Raw genomic sequence first — 15,326 nt, 5'->3', positions numbered from 1 at the left:
CTTATATTTCAGAAATTCAGGAGATGCTAAAGAATCTTTGCTTGTCTATGTAGATGACCTGATTTATACTTCAAAGACACAAGAACAAGTAAAAAAACTAGCCAAAGAGTTAAATAAGCACTTCAAAGTTAAGAATCTTGGTGATGTGAAGGTCTATCTTGGTGTTCAGATAGATAGGACCAAAAATGGCAGTTTTCTACTGAATCAAAAAGGCAAGATATTGCAAATGTTGAAAAAGTTTAACATGACGGAGTGTGCAGGTGCTAAAACACCAATGGAAATGGGTTTTGTAAAAGACAATGAGTTCAAGGATAGTGCTGAATTCAAGCGTGCAGAAATCTTTCAGTCAGCACTGGGAAGCTTACTTCATCTTTCGCAATGGAGTAGACCAGATATTGCTTACGCTGTTAACTTACTCAGCAGAGAAGCTTCGAAGCCTAGTGTAAATGCATGGAAAGGAATTCAAAGAGTGTTAAGATATTTACAATACACCAAAGATTTTTGCCTTGAATTATCTTCAGAAGGACAAGCACAGATTACTTGTTGGGCAGATAGTGATTGGGCAAATTTAAAGGATAGAAAATCAGTGTCTGGCTGTGTAATAAAATTTGGTAACTCTCTGATTGGGTGGAGATCCAAGAAACAGAACCTGATTGCTTTGTCGTCAACAGAAGCTGAGTTCTGTGCCTTGTCTGAGTTATGTAGAGATCTAGAATTTTACAAATGCTTGGCACAAGAGATGTATGAAAAGGCCATCACTCCAATCACTGTATGGGGTGATAATCAACCGTGTCTTAAGTTAGCACAAAATGGGCAGTTTAAAGGTCGTACAAAACATTTGGATATCCGCTTTCAAAATGTTTGTCAAACGGTAAAAGCAGGAATTGTTAAATTAAATTACTGTCCCAGTCATGAAAATCAAGCTGATGGTTTTACAAAACCGCTTGGGTTTCAGCGGCATGAAAACTTTTGTGAAGAAATGGGTCTGAAGTAATTTTGTTTTTTGTATTGCCAGCGAGAGGGGGTGTTAGGGTGTGAAACCTAAGACGCTGGCAAGTTAGCAATGTCATGTAACTTTAAGTAGTCAAGCTCGTTAAGTTGTTAAGTTGTTAAGTTGCTCAGTATATAAAGAGTGTTTGTTTTCTCTGTGTTTGGGGCGTGAAGCAAAAATGTCCGAAAGCTCCGGAGGTGTTTCTGTTATCTTTCTGCAATAAACCTGTCTTTGGAAAGACAGGCTTCCCTGTGTCGTTATTTCTTTGCTGCTGAGACTCTGAAGCCTTGTACTGCAACAAGAATCTCTGCACTGGACTTAATTAATGCTCTGCAAAGAGAGCTGTTGCTGGTGGCACAGCGGAAGCGTTTACTGGACCAGTACAAACTCTCTTAATTCCTATGCCCCACAAATAACCCAGAGATGCATTTTAAATAAAAGGACACATTCACCTCATGTAAAAACACACTGATTCCCGGACCGTCCATGGGCCAGATTGAGAAGGTGATTGGGCCGCACCTGGCCCACGGGACTTAGGTTGTCTACCCCTGCACAAAATGCGGTGGACCACAATTCCCTTCAGCCCCAGGCAGAATGACCCTTGACCAGGGATGAGAGTTGTAGTCCTAAATCAGGCATGTCCAAAGTCCATTTCGGGGAGTCAATTTAATCCAGCCCCCATGGCAGTATATGTCCTGGGGCAAAACCCTTTAAAAAGCTCACAACTTCAATCCTAAAAGAAGCTCAACAACTTTGGTCGGCCCTCACACATGTTCACTTCATCAAATCTGGCCCCCTTTGAAAAAAGTTTGGGCACCCCTGTCCTAAATCGTATGGAAGGCACCATAGTCACTACCAATCCAATAACTTTTTCCCCCTTTGAATGCCTGGTGACTACCCTTTTGCCATAACACAAAACTGCCCTTAATTTCCAAAGCAATTTCCATGGCTATATTGCTTCACCAGATATGGGATGGTGACTTGGACAACATACTCCCTGACTGTGTGGAGGTTTTAGGTGCAAGCAGAAGGCCTGAACGGGGCTTAGATCTTTTGCTCATCCCAGCAGTACACTCTGCACCTCTTCTTCCAATCCACCCATTTCCTCCATGTCCCGCATGAATCACTTCTGCCTCTCAGCTCCAATACAATCTTTCTCCTTGCACCACTGGGACTGATCAAGTTGTAGTCCACGTCTGGAACGCACTGCATTGCCTACATCTGTTTAATACGATTAAGTTGTGGAAAGGTTTTAATTAAGGGTGATTGCTCATGTGTGTGTGTGTGTGTGAGAGAGAGAGAGAGAGAGAGAGAGAGAGAACAACCCAGTGGCCCCCAGGAAACTTGAATGTTGGGATATAAATTCAATAAGTATAAATATATAAATGAAGGTGGAAGAAAAAAACAGCTGGAGTTTATGGAACATATGCCAGTCAAAGTTCTACTGTTTCAGGTGCTGGAAGTAAAATTATTCCCTCGCCGTACTCTAATTCCTGTTGGGTGCTTTGTATTAACAATTAAATTCTTGCAACTGAAACTGATTTCATCTTTCCGTGGCCTCTTGGTGCATGCAACCTGTACCAGAGGGCTGTTCATAGCAAATCACGTTATATGAAATGCTGTCAGCACATATGATAAATGGACGCTTTTCTTTTTTCCTGAAGTGAAAAGTTCTCAAGTTCCAGATGGTGTTTAAATGTCACTGGTCAAGAGGAAAGGAAAGATAATTGTATTTTCTTTTTCAGCATTCTTGGTATGTGACTAACCAAGACTTACTAACTTTGTTATTTACCCCTCAAAAAGGCTGATTTATTGGTGACTGCATTCTTGCTTGCTTGCAAATCCTGAAGGCACAATCCAGGCAAAATTAAGTTCTTTTAAGTACCACTAATTTCAGTCACCACCATTTCAAGACGGGCTTGAAATTTCAAGACAAAGGAGATGGTGTTGGACTTTCGGAGGAAGAGAGGAGAACTAGCCCCACTGTACATCTGGGAGGGCTGTGTGGAGAGAGTCTCTTCCTTTAAATTCCTAGGAGTTTATCTCAGTGAAGACCTTACTTGGAAAATAAAAACAACCCGGGTGGTTAAGAAAGCCCAACAGAGACTCTATCTCCTCAGAGTATTGTGGAACAACAATGTCAATCAACATTTGATGATCTCCTTTTACTGGTCCACAATAGAAAGTGTCCTTTCATACTGCATCACGGTGTGGTACGCCGGTTTGACATCATCTGATAGGAAGTGCCTACAGAGGGTGGTGAATACAGTACAATATATTATGGGCTGTCCTGTGAATCTGCTGGATGAAAAAGCGGAAGAATGTTGCCTCAGGAGAGTGAGGAAAATTCTCAGGGATGATTCACACCCTGGCCGGCACTTTCTATATCAGGCAGAAGATATAGAAGCATGATTAGTTGCACCAACAGGGTAAAGAGCAGCTTCTATCCGTGGGCTGTTAGGCTGCTGAATGAAAAGATAACAACAGGGCAACTGACTTTCGGGTTTGGTGGGTGTGCGTCAGTAAACGAGGGGTATACTAAGAGAGCTGAGTGGGGGGGGGCTCGTGTGATCTCACTGTATGCAAGTTGTACAAGTGACAATAAAGTATTTCAATTTCAGTTGTCTCCCACAGCAGTGCAGCCATGGAGTCCAAGGCATCTTTCCCCGCCAGTCTCCAGCCAGTCTGCCCAAGATGGATCCCAGTTTTCCTTCCTTCTCCTCCTTCCCAGAACACCTTGCTCAAGACACTCTTTTCCTGTCACCTCACCCTCAGTTGCCCTGGCAACCTTCCAAATCCCCTGTCTCTGTTCACACCTCAGGGCAAGGGGGAAGGACAGTTCTCTTGCATTGCCAATGGCTCTCAATGGCCCTCTATTGTTTCTTAATGGCCCTAGCTTGGCCAGGTTGGTCTTTTTGCATAGACTAGCTCAGGAATTCAACTGCAGCTTGTATTTCTCTCCCTTCACATCCCAAATAATCAACATCCTACCATTTATTAAGTTCAAGGGCAGGGGTCAGCAAACCTTTTCAGCAGGGGGCCGGTCCACTGTCCCTCAGACCTTGTGGGGGGCCGGACTATATTTTTTTTGGGGGGGGGAGAATGAATTTCTATGCCCCACAAATAACCCAGAGATGCATTTTAAATAAAAGGACACTTTCTACTCATGTAAAAACACACTGATTCCCAGACCGTCTGCGGGCTAGATTTAGAAGTCAATTGGGCTGGATCCTGCCCCCAGGCCTTAGTTTGCCTACCCATGTTCTAGCGTTTAGGGGGGGGGGTCTGCCTTTCAAATCTATAACACCAACTTTACCAGCTGGCTCCAGAGTTGAAGGGGTCCTTGCCAAGAAAACCCTCCATGTTCTGGACTTTCCTATTGGCCATGGCTGGTTGGTATGATGAGCCACCATTTAAAATTCCCCACAGTGCTCTGGGTTGTCCTGAATAGCTTGACTCCGGAAATTGTAGGAATTTAAAATGATGTTTACTTATAGCTCAGTGCGATGTTCTGAGGGGAGGCATCAGAATCCCATAGGGGGATATTGCTGCTTGAGGATGATGGGGCGAAACCAGGCCTGTGTTTATAGCATTGCAGCCTTCATTGTACATGACATGGGTATTTGCTATGTTTATGTGGTAGTATAAGCTGTCTGTTCAACCTTTTACCTGCCTACATCTGCTGGGTGTCGTACAAATGAAACAACTTCACAGCTGCGCAGGTTATCAGTATGGTTTATTGAACGAATGAAAAAAATAACTATGCAAAACAAAATCATTTTGAAAGTCTACTGTACACATACAAAAAAAAGTTACGACAGACTACAAAACAACTAAACCGTCATAAGAGAAAGTGAACTTACGGCTGTGACACTGAAACAAAATAAAAATATTTTTATAACAGAAAAATACTGCCATTTCAGAATTAACAATACTAATGAAAAGTGCCTAGTTTTAAAACATTACTCTAGCTTTTTAAAAGCTGAAACGTGTTTCCTGAGCTCTTTTTTCTCTTATAGTTCTAACAAATCTCTCAAATTGTTATAAGCTACTTGTCAGAAAAACTGCCGCTGTGTCATAATTTGGGTTGCCAACTTTTCAACTGGCAGCTATAACTATGTCTTCAGCAGTAGCTTCATATACACCTGTTACTGGCAAGTGCTGAAGCTGTTTGCAGCAAGAAAAAAATCATTACCAGCTGAATTCTGCATATCAAGTTGCTGTGAAATACACAAGAACAGGCCAGGCTAGTTTTTTTCTACTCAGTTGGCACACTTAGCTATTGCTCTTAATGAAGATTCTGAAAATACAATCAAATGCATTCCCAAATGGCAGTTCCCGTTTGTGCTCTATATCCCAAGCCACCCAGGGATGTTTAGGAAGCAGAACTGGATGAGGCAAACTCTTGCTCCAACAATCACAGCAAAAAGGCCCTGTTTCTTTGTTTACTCTGTTCTAATTTACTTTTGCCTGAGCCATGCTCAGCTGCAAATTGCTTTCTTAAACCCTCCTGCATTCAGAAATCTTTGAAACTGCTGTGAGAAGACTCGGGGGGGGGGGGGACGACGACACCCCAGAACTGTGCACACATCTGGCATATCCGTGCAGAATTCTGCGCTGCAGTCTCTATATTTCTGACAGTATTTTCAGCTGTAAAGCAGCATGGGGAAAAGACAGTTCTGAACAGCAGAGTAAACACATTAACTGCAAGCAATCACCTTTTCTCCGAGGATACAATTACAGGGAAATTGCCATTAGCCAAGGCTCTGTTCAGACAGAAGCTTTCCCTGGTGACTGTCCCACTAAATAGGAAGTGGGAGAAGGTACTTCTAGGAAATGGTACCAACTGAGCACCACAGTCACTGATTTGATAGTGATGGTGTGCTGATCCCACCCAGCTGGGGGATTGGGATAGTCCTCTTGTGAGCTGTAAGTGTCAGATACACTAGTCCTGGACACCTGGCATTTGCAGAGAAAACCCTCTGCCTGGAAAACAACTTTAATTAGGCATTGATTCTTACAGTGCTGCAGTAGACCGGACACATACACAGAAATGGTCAGTACAGAAGGGAAGATCTTAATTCAGATGCCTGTTTTTGGTCTAAAAAAATTACAGTGTCTCACGCATTTTAAAGAATCGACTATTTTGACATAAGAAACATTTTGCAATGGTAGACAGAGTCACATGGTGAGTACAACTATCACATCATAGCCTGGTCATTTGAAGCTAATGCAGCAAAACTCCCATAAACACTGATAGCTTTCTCTTCTTCTTCTTCTTAAGAGCTTATATTGGCACATAATACTAAAGATGTTTTTTCCCATCTGTTATGGCAAAATTAAACCTTTGGGTTCTCTGATGATGTATGAATCCCAGACCTCATATTTGGACACTAAGTGATACTTTTGTAGTGTAGCAAGGAACAGTCTCTGCAAAGAGAAAAATAGAAGTATACAGTACTATGTTAGTTGTCAATCTCTGAATGCTCGTAGCTTACTCGGTTAGGCAGGTCTTGAAACAATTGCGGGAATAGGCTACACCCTCCACCCAAATCCTCCAAATGTTTTAAATTAATAACTTTTGTTGCAAGGAGCGTTCCCTACACATGGATATACTGTCTCCACTTTGAGGTGTTGTAAATCACTACAATCAAATGGTATATAAATTTTATGAAATGAATAAATACACATGATAAGCTCCACACAAGATGTCAGACACACAAAGGGAAGTAATTGAGGTATTCTACACAGTTTTCTACAATCTATCTGATCTCTAGGTTCAGTTCTGAGGGCCGCCATTTCAGATATATAGTAAGTATAATAATAAAATTAATAATGGCCCTAGAAGACATCCCATATGAGAAAATAATATGTTTAAGGATGTGGGAAAGATGTAGTATCCATATTTTTAAAAATTTCTGAAAGAAAACAACTGATCATGCTATTCAGAGAGAAAAGAAAAAATGATCTTAAGTTACAAGAAGTTAGGGGAGGAAAGATAATTAACAAAGCTTAAAACCAGGAGTGGGGAACCTGTAGCTCTCCAAAGTTTGTTGGATTCCAACTCCAATCAGCTTATGATGTTGGCCAGGGGTAGACAACCTAAGGCCCACAGGTGGCCCACGGGGGTTGTTTAACCAGCCCACAAACCACCCCCGAACAGAGCCCCCCACTCGGTGAGTCCCCGTGCACTGTGCTAAACCTGCGCAGTGCGGAGACTCACTTCCGCAGTGCCAGAAATTGCGTCTGTGCATGCTTAGACACCGAAAATTGTGTCTGCGCAGATGCAGACGCCAGAAATCATGTCAAACCATGTCTGCACAGATGCCAGAAATCGTGGCCACGCGCGCGATGCAGCCCACAGAGGGATCTCTGCTGGAGTGAACTGAACCAGCCCAGGCGAGGTAAACCTTGCCGACCCCTCATGTTGGCCGTGCTGACAGGGGCTGGTGAGAGCCAGGAGCCAGTGGCTTCTTCCGGATTGCAGGTTCCCCATCCTTGCTTTACACCAAAGCTCTGCTCGCCCTAAGGAAGTGGCTTTCCCAACTCATTGGGCCCCTTGTGACATTCTGGCGGCCTAATCAATGCTTCCCATCCCTATGTCAGCCAGATGACTACTGTGATCTCCTTGACTTGTTTGTCCTTGAACTAGAGACAAAGCTTGTTGCTTGAAGAGCTCCAAGGCAATAAGGCATAATTCAGGAACACTGACTCTTTCCATGGTGAAGCAGAGGCCATTCTCTTACCCTCCCCATCCCCTGAGCTGCAGCAACCAAGAATCATGTTCTGCTGACAGAGGAGGAGGCTGGACCATGATAGCATCAGGGGAAACACTCTTTTGAACAATGCCTCACCATCCAGGAGCTGAACAGAAATGGTGGTCCTCCAGATGTTGTTGGCCGGTCAGCATGGCCAATGGTCAGGGACGACGGCAGTTACCATATATTATTATTCTAATTTATTGCATTTATATCCCGCCTTTTTAACAAGGTGGCGTCCATAGTTCTCTCCTCCTTATTTAATCCCCACAACAACCCTGTGAGGTGGGTTAGGCTGAGAGGCAGTGACTGGCCCAAAGTCACCCAACGAGCTTCATGATGGTCAAGTGGGAATTTGAACCCTCCTGTCCCAGGTCCTAGTCCAACACTCTAACCCAGGTTTCCTCAACCTCGGCCCTCTAGATGTTTTGAGACTACAATTCCCATCATCCCTGACCACTGGTCCTGCTAGCTAGGGATCATGGGAGTTGTAGGCCAAAAACATCTGGAGGGCCGAGGTTGAGGAAGCCTGCTCTAACCACTACACCACATGGCTTTTGTTGTCCAGCAACATATGCACAGGTGCTCATTTCCTGTGTTAAAGCAACTGACGTTGTCTCTGGGTCAGGAACTAGTCTCACCTGCATATATGAGGCTTCAGTTTCCACATAGTCTAATTCCAAAAAAAGTCAAGGTCTTGCTTGTTCTCCTAATATTTCATTATTAACCGACATTATTAATTGACACTTCATGACTCGTCTCAAGTCAGACTCTCGTAGGCCTCTGTTTTTATGTGCTTGGACAAGTCATAAAGTCTGTTAGAGTGCCATGTATAGTTACTCCTGACCTAACACAATTATACACACAACCTTCCTAATCTTTCCCCCTAAAGCGTCTGCCTCAGACTGTCTTCCTGCAATCCAGCTGTTAACCCAATCCCTCAATGGCTCCCAGTTGGAGTAATTATTTACTTTCAAGAAGCATGAATGGGCTGCTTGCCCTAAAAAATGGCAAAGATTATGGCAGTGTTTGGCCACTTGACAATAAAAACCAATATCCAGGAGTTTGAGTCCACACGGAGCTTCCAAAACAGATAAGCAAGCACAGAGTTATCGGTCTATAAATCCACTAACTCCGATAAGTGTGATGCCTCCAACATGATCATTACTGAATTCCTACCTTCTGTGAATTACAGGGATGTCTCCCAACTGGATTCTTGCAATCTGATCCAGCTTGGGGTGTTTTCACAAATGATACTAAGAACAGCACTTGGGATGAAAAGTTACCATCTATTCACAGTCTTGGTTTGAAATGCATGGCTTGTGAATTTTGTTTATATGAAATGGAAGTAAAAGAGGGCTAAGTAAAGGTAAAGGGACCCCTGACCATTAGGTCCAGTCGTGACCAACTCTGGGGTTGCAGCGCTCATCTCGCTTTACTGGTTGAGGAAGCTGGCGTTTGTCCACAGACAGCTTCCGGGTCATGTGGCCAGCATGACTAAGCCACTTCTGGCGAACCAGAGCAGCGCACAGAAACGCCGTTGACCTTCCCGCTGGAGCGGTACCTATTTATCTACTTGCACTTTGATGTGCTTTCAAACTGCTAGGTTGGCAGGAGCAGGGACCGAACAATGGGAGCTCACCCCGTTGTGGGGATTCGAACCGGTGACCTTTTGATCAGCAAGTTCTAGGCTCTGTGGTTTAACCCACAGCGCCACCCGTGTCCCTTAAAAAAGAGGGCTAGTTTTGGTCAAATATTCAGTGGGCTTTGTTGGAGGAAGCCTAAATGAGAGAGAGTTCACATTCCATCACATCAAAAGCCCTGACAACTGGTCAAAGCAGGAGATGGGATGATTTTTCACCATTTGTTTTCTCATTGGTAGTTTTTAAATTCCCCCTTCCCATTGAAACCATAAGGTTCCAGGCTGGCGTAGTTAAGGAGCCTAATCCAGAGGACTCTTGAGAAAGTGAGGGGCAGATCCAGCAGGCCCAAGGTCACTCTGACATGCAGCATTCCTGAATATAAGTAAACCTGAGGGCTGGCCCATTATGGCAGCACAGTGGTACCTTGGTTCTTGAACCTAATCTGTTCCGAGAGTCCGTTTGATTCCCAAAACCATTCGAAAACCAAGGAGCGGCTTCCAGTTGGCTGCAGGAGCTTCCTGCACTCAATCGGAGGCCATGGAAGCCATGTTGGACATTGGGCTTCTGAAAAATGTTCGCAAACCGGAGCACTCAGGAGCCGAATTGTTCGGGAGCCAAGCTGTTCGACTACCAAGGAACCACTGTATCAATAAAATCATTTTTCATGTGGCTTGGTGCTGGGCTAGGGAAAGCAGCTTCAGAAGTACCACTGCTTGAGTAGAAACTCTTTGGCTCCAGGACATAATATGAGAAATAATTCTATTGGCAAGACAAATATGTGCCAAGGCTCTATACATGGTTTAGCACAAAATTGGCTTTCTTGGAAATAATTGGGGCCTTGTGGAGCCAGGGGCAGATGAGTTTAATGATCTATAATTTTGTAGTTGTTGGCACATTCTGAAACTTGGATCGCTTTAAAAGAGGATTGGACAAATTCGTGGAAGGCAAGGATATCAGTGGGTACTAGCCATGATGACTATTCTCTGCCTCTATGGTTGGAGGCAGAGATGCTTCTAATTAGGGTTACAAGACATCCCCAGTTCCCGGGGACAGTCCCTGGATTTGCAAATCTGTCCCCAGACAAATTCCATCCCTGGAATGCCCCCAGATTTGCAAATCTGTCCCCAGGAAATGTGGCAGCGGCAGCCTCAGCAGCCCAGAGCCAGCCTGGTAGCGCAGTTGGCTCTGGCTGGCTTCAGGAGCTGCTTGCTGCCACCGCCACTGCCGAGGGGGAACCAGGGATGTCCGGCGGTACAGATTTCCTGCCACCTTCCCCCTTTGTTTTGACAGATCAGGGGAGGCTCGAGAGTTGCGGGCAGGCGGGCATTGCCCAGGAGGGGTGCAAGGCACACGGTTTCTCTGCCAGGCAAGGTGCAAAGCCCTTCTTTCGCACCATAAATGCACAGGGTTTTTTAAATGCTGGGCAATGGCCAGCCACCCACGACTCCTGAGCCTCCCCCGATCAGTCAAAACAAAGGGGGAAGGGGGCAGGAGATTGGGGAAGACTCGGGAGTCATGTGCGTGCGGCGCACCATTGCCCAGTTTTTAAAAAATTCTGTGCATTTATGTTTTACAGGGTGCGAAAGAAGGGCTTTGCACCTTTATAGAATATGCATGTGTGCTTGGGCCCAGGGTCTTTTGCCTCACCATCCCCACTACTGACTCCCTGTTGCTACTCAGCTTCAAAAAAAAAAAAAGTGTCCCCAGATTCATTGAAAAAAATCTGGTAACCAATGCCAGTTGCTGGAAACCATACTAAGGTCCTGTGCTCAGGTCCTCTTGCCGGTTTCCCAGAAGGCATCTGGGTAAGAACAGGATGTGGGCCATTGGCCTGATCCAGCAGGATTTTCTTAAGTTCAGATAAGAATGGTTATATGGTTGGCTAAGAGTGGCGCTGTGGGTTAAACCACAGAGCCTAGGACTTGCCGATCAGAAGGTCGGCGGTTCGAATTCCTGCGGCGGGGTGAGCTCCCGTTGCTCGGTCCCTGCTCCTGCCAACCTAGCAGTTCGAAGCACGTCAAAGTAGATAAATAGGTACCACTCCGGCGGGAAGGTAAACGGCATTTCCATGCACTGCTCTGGTCACCAGAAGCAGCTTAGTCATGCTGGCCACATGACCCGGAAGCTGTACGCCGGCTCCCTCGGCCAACAAAGCGAGATGAGCGCCGCAACCCCAGAGTCGGCCAGGACTGGACCTAACGATAAGGGGTCCCTTTACCTTTATCTTAAGAGTTTTTAAATAATGGGGCAGAGCTGCTTTAGGGACTGTTATATTCATTAACTTCTCTTCTTCCACACACCTCTCAAGGTGATGTATGCAGCTATGTACCAAATGACATGACAGTGACAAAGGAAAAGTGAGAGGAAGGCAGCCTTACAGGGTGAAAAAGAAAATCTTTAATTCCCAGCCTTCTCCTTTTTATGTGCACTTCTTGCAGATTTCAGGCGCACCTCCATAAAATGATTGAGAAACTCGCTTTCTGTTTTAAATGGCTATTCTCAAGGATTTTGACTCTGTGCCAGATTCCAGATCCTCTGTGAAACACCTCACATGGATCGCAGTGTATAATTGACTAACTTTCCTCCCTAATGTGATGAAGAAATCAGTTGGAAATTAGCATCTCAATACACTGGGATGAAAAGGAAATTAGGCTGCAATCTCACTGATATATGTCTGTACCTCTTCCTCTGAGGTCTGTAATGTAGGCTTTCATAAATTCTTTTTCAAACAGCTCACGATCACGGTCACTTTCTGTTATTTCGTCAATCTCTTGAAATGAGGTTGTTTCAAGAGGGTTATCCTTGAGGCTTATAAATCTGCAAAAAATGAAATATTAGGATGAAGAGGGTTATATAATGTTCCTTATCATGAGCAGACTGTAACTTGCTATATGCCAAATGATTTATTGCCCTATAAATTTTCTGTTCTTCCTACTTGGTTACTGAGCAAAGTCAATTTATCTATGGGCAAAAGTTTGCTACTCTTTTCGTGGGCGTAGAAGCCACACACTTTTCATGCTAATTAGCTAGAATAAACGTTAATTCAGAAGTAGCCTTGTGGAGGCAGACATGCACAAGACTGAAAGCACATGCTTAATTATTGAATTGAAAGACATATTTTCTACCTCCTGAGGAGCATAAAATTAGTTTTGACTCCACCCTCTCGGTTCAATTTTGCACAGCAATCTGAAGCAGGGGAAACCATGAAAAATATTTTAACTCAAGGGACTTAGCTAGAGTTATGAAGGGGGGAAACACCAGATTCATATGTGTGGGATGTAATCCATTGGAACAGTCAAATGCAACATTCCTTATTTCCCTAGAGTGGGCACAGGCAAGGGGGACATCCAGTCAGTGTAACTTCCTGTTCCACTGGTCTGGAGCATCCTTCCCCTGCGTGTGACCTGGGAGATGGGTGTGGCCCTGGCTGACTCCATAAAAGTTGAGTCACGCAACCATTTTCTCTCTCTTGATCACTTCTCTTGCTTGCTGCTCTCTTGCTGCCATGCTCCTGCAGCCATTTTGTTCTCTTAATATAATTTTGCTGTCTGCTGGCTCTCAGCCAGCAGCGCGTAAGCTCACTCTCCATGTGAGATAAACTGACAGATTGTTATGTAACTACTAAGGAAAACCTGCCTTTCGGGGGTCTAATTGTGAACTGAATGTGAGTAAATTCCATGTTACTTTTAAGGAAAGACTTTTGTGTCTTTATTCTTTTAAGAGGGATAAAAGAGGACACCAGGAATAATCCACCTGGGCAAGCCAAATTGGATCACTTAACTAAAGAGATTCAAATGAATCTGCAAACTAGCTTCCTGCTATATTGAAGGGAATCTGCTCTGCTACATCACTCCATCGTTCTGCCTGGACACTGAGGTCCAGCGCTGAGGGCCTTCTGGCGGGTCCCTCACTGCGAGAAACGAAGCTACAGGGAACCAGGCAGAGGGCCTTCTCGGTGGTGGCACCCGCCCTGTGGAATGCTCTCCCACCAGATGTCAAAGAGAAAAACAACTACCAGACTTTTAGGAGACATCTGAAGGCAGCCCTGTTTAGGGTAGCTTTTAATGTTTAATAGGTTACAGTGGTGCCCCGCAAGACGAATGCCTCGCAAGACAGAAAACTCGCTAGACGAAAGGGTTTTCCGTTTTTTGAGCTGCTTCGCAAGACGAATTTCCCTATGGGCTTGCTTCGCAAGACGAAAAACGAAAACGTCTTGCAAGTTTGCTTCCTTTTTCTTAACACTGTTAATATAGTTGCGACTTGACTTCGAGGAGCAACTCATAGAACGCGTGTGGTAGCCTTTTTTGAGGTTTTTGATGACTTTGGTGATTTTTGAAGCTTTTCCAAAACTTCTTTTAAACTTTTAAAACTTTTTTGGGGGGGTTGGATTTTGGATTGGGGGTGTTTGGAATTCAAGGACTTGGTGTTGGGGAGGGGTTTGCAAGAATCTGGAAGCTTGTTTTTTTTCTGCATTTTTATGATCTTCTGTGACCATTGGGCCACTCTGCTGTTTTTTTAAAAAAATTCTGGATTTGAATTTCTGTGTGGTGGGTGGCTGGGGGAACAGTTGAGGAGGGGGTTCTTCAGCAAGAAGCAAAGAGTGGAAGAGGAACCTTCTTCAAGTTGTCCCCCAGAGTCTTAGAAAATGTACTGTACACTTTGTTGATTTTTAAATGTTTTTCTGTCATGTTTAGAAACTTAATTTATTGTTCCTTCAATTTTTGAAATGCTCTTTACAGTATGTGTGACTTTAAAGAGCACTTAATAAACTCTTGTACCAAATTTGGCTTTGTTTGGACTTTTTTTGACCATAGGAATGCATTAATTGGATTTCAATGCATTCCTATGGGATTTCGTGCTTCACAAGACGAAAAATTCGCTAGACGAAAAAACTCGCGGAACGAATTAATTTCGTCTTGCGAGGCACCACTGTATTGTATTTTAGTGTTTTGTTGGAAGCCACCCAGAGTGGCTGGGGAAACCCAGCCAGATGGGCGGTGTATAAATAATAAATTATTATTATTATTACTCACTAGTGTGAGTGAAGGAAGGATGCTTATTCAATATATCCTTTCCTACTGTCCTTAACATTCCCACAATATGTGAGCTCTGCTCCTCCTGGCACACTTCCATGGCTCAATATTCAGATGCCTACTAGCCCCCATGAGACCATGATCAAAATTACTGGTTCTGAGAGCAAAGGCCTTAAACCAGCAACCTTTTAGAAGCAGTGAGCAGATTTTGAATTTTGAGAGAGTACTGAAGGTGCTCATCAGAAAATAGCTGCTCGAGGTGGCATAATGCAAAACAGCTGCCACAGACAGCATGGCATAGCACATGACCAACCCTGACAATCTTATGCTTACCATAGGAAGTTAGATATGTTCTAACTGTGGAGATCACACAATAATGGTTGCACCCACACACTGATTGTGTTGGTTGTCCTGAATTTGTTTAACATGGCGGGATTATTATGGAATTAATTGGGCTAAAGGAGGCTTTATCTTATCTGTAAATATGGTTATGATCAGTGCTTTTTCCCTAGAAAAACAGGTGCCGCTACTCACCATATTCCCCATCCTTACCATGCTACAATTCCCAGCACCTTTAGCAAACTACAGTTGCCAGGATTGTTGGGGAAATTGCTTAGTGTGGCTGTGACCTTCATTGCTCCTATTCCCCAACAGCAAGCCATGAACATATTTTCTTGGGTACCTAAAAGAGTTTTCCTTATCCCCTCACCCCTTGTTTTACAAGCATATCTGTCAAGATGCTTCTTCTGCTATCTGTTTGTGACACCTTGTAACCTGGACGTAATATTGTGTGTGTGTGCTGGGAGTTAGATTATGTGAAGAAAATGCAGGATTAGATTCCATCCATTGTAGAATCTAGGGGAATAGATCCAGGAAAGAGAAAAGGAAGAACATTTTTTGA

General features: G+C 44.1%; 2 protein-coding genes across 6 annotated transcripts in view; one reads left to right on the top strand and one right to left on the bottom strand.

Annotated features, from left to right (window-relative positions):
- LOC308597773 (cryptic protein-like) overlaps window positions 1–15,326 on the top strand; it is a 442,052-nt gene that overhangs the window by 302,694 nt on the left and 124,032 nt on the right. The gene's annotated exons all lie outside the window — the stretch shown is intronic.
- The window catches only part of LRRC2 (leucine rich repeat containing 2), a gene marked incomplete at its 5' end in the record, with an annotated part of 87,034 nt that continues 76,418 nt past the window's right edge, over window positions 4,711–15,326 (bottom strand). For all 3 annotated transcript variants that reach the window (XM_081213828.1, XM_081213827.1, XM_081213826.1), the window contains 2 exons: window positions 4,711–6,421; window positions 12,073–12,209. In XM_081213828.1, coding sequence (XP_081069954.1) covers window positions 6,372–6,421; window positions 12,073–12,209 — 187 coding nt within the window. In that variant the 3' untranslated portion in view covers window positions 4,711–6,371. The remainder of the gene's footprint in view (window positions 6,422–12,072; window positions 12,210–15,326) is intronic.

This window comes from Podarcis bocagei (genome assembly GCF_964188305.1).
Source record: "Podarcis bocagei genome assembly, chromosome: 11".
Classification (NCBI taxonomy): domain Eukaryota; kingdom Metazoa; phylum Chordata; class Lepidosauria; order Squamata; family Lacertidae; genus Podarcis; species Podarcis bocagei.
This window is presented reverse-complemented; position numbering and strand designations above follow the sequence as displayed.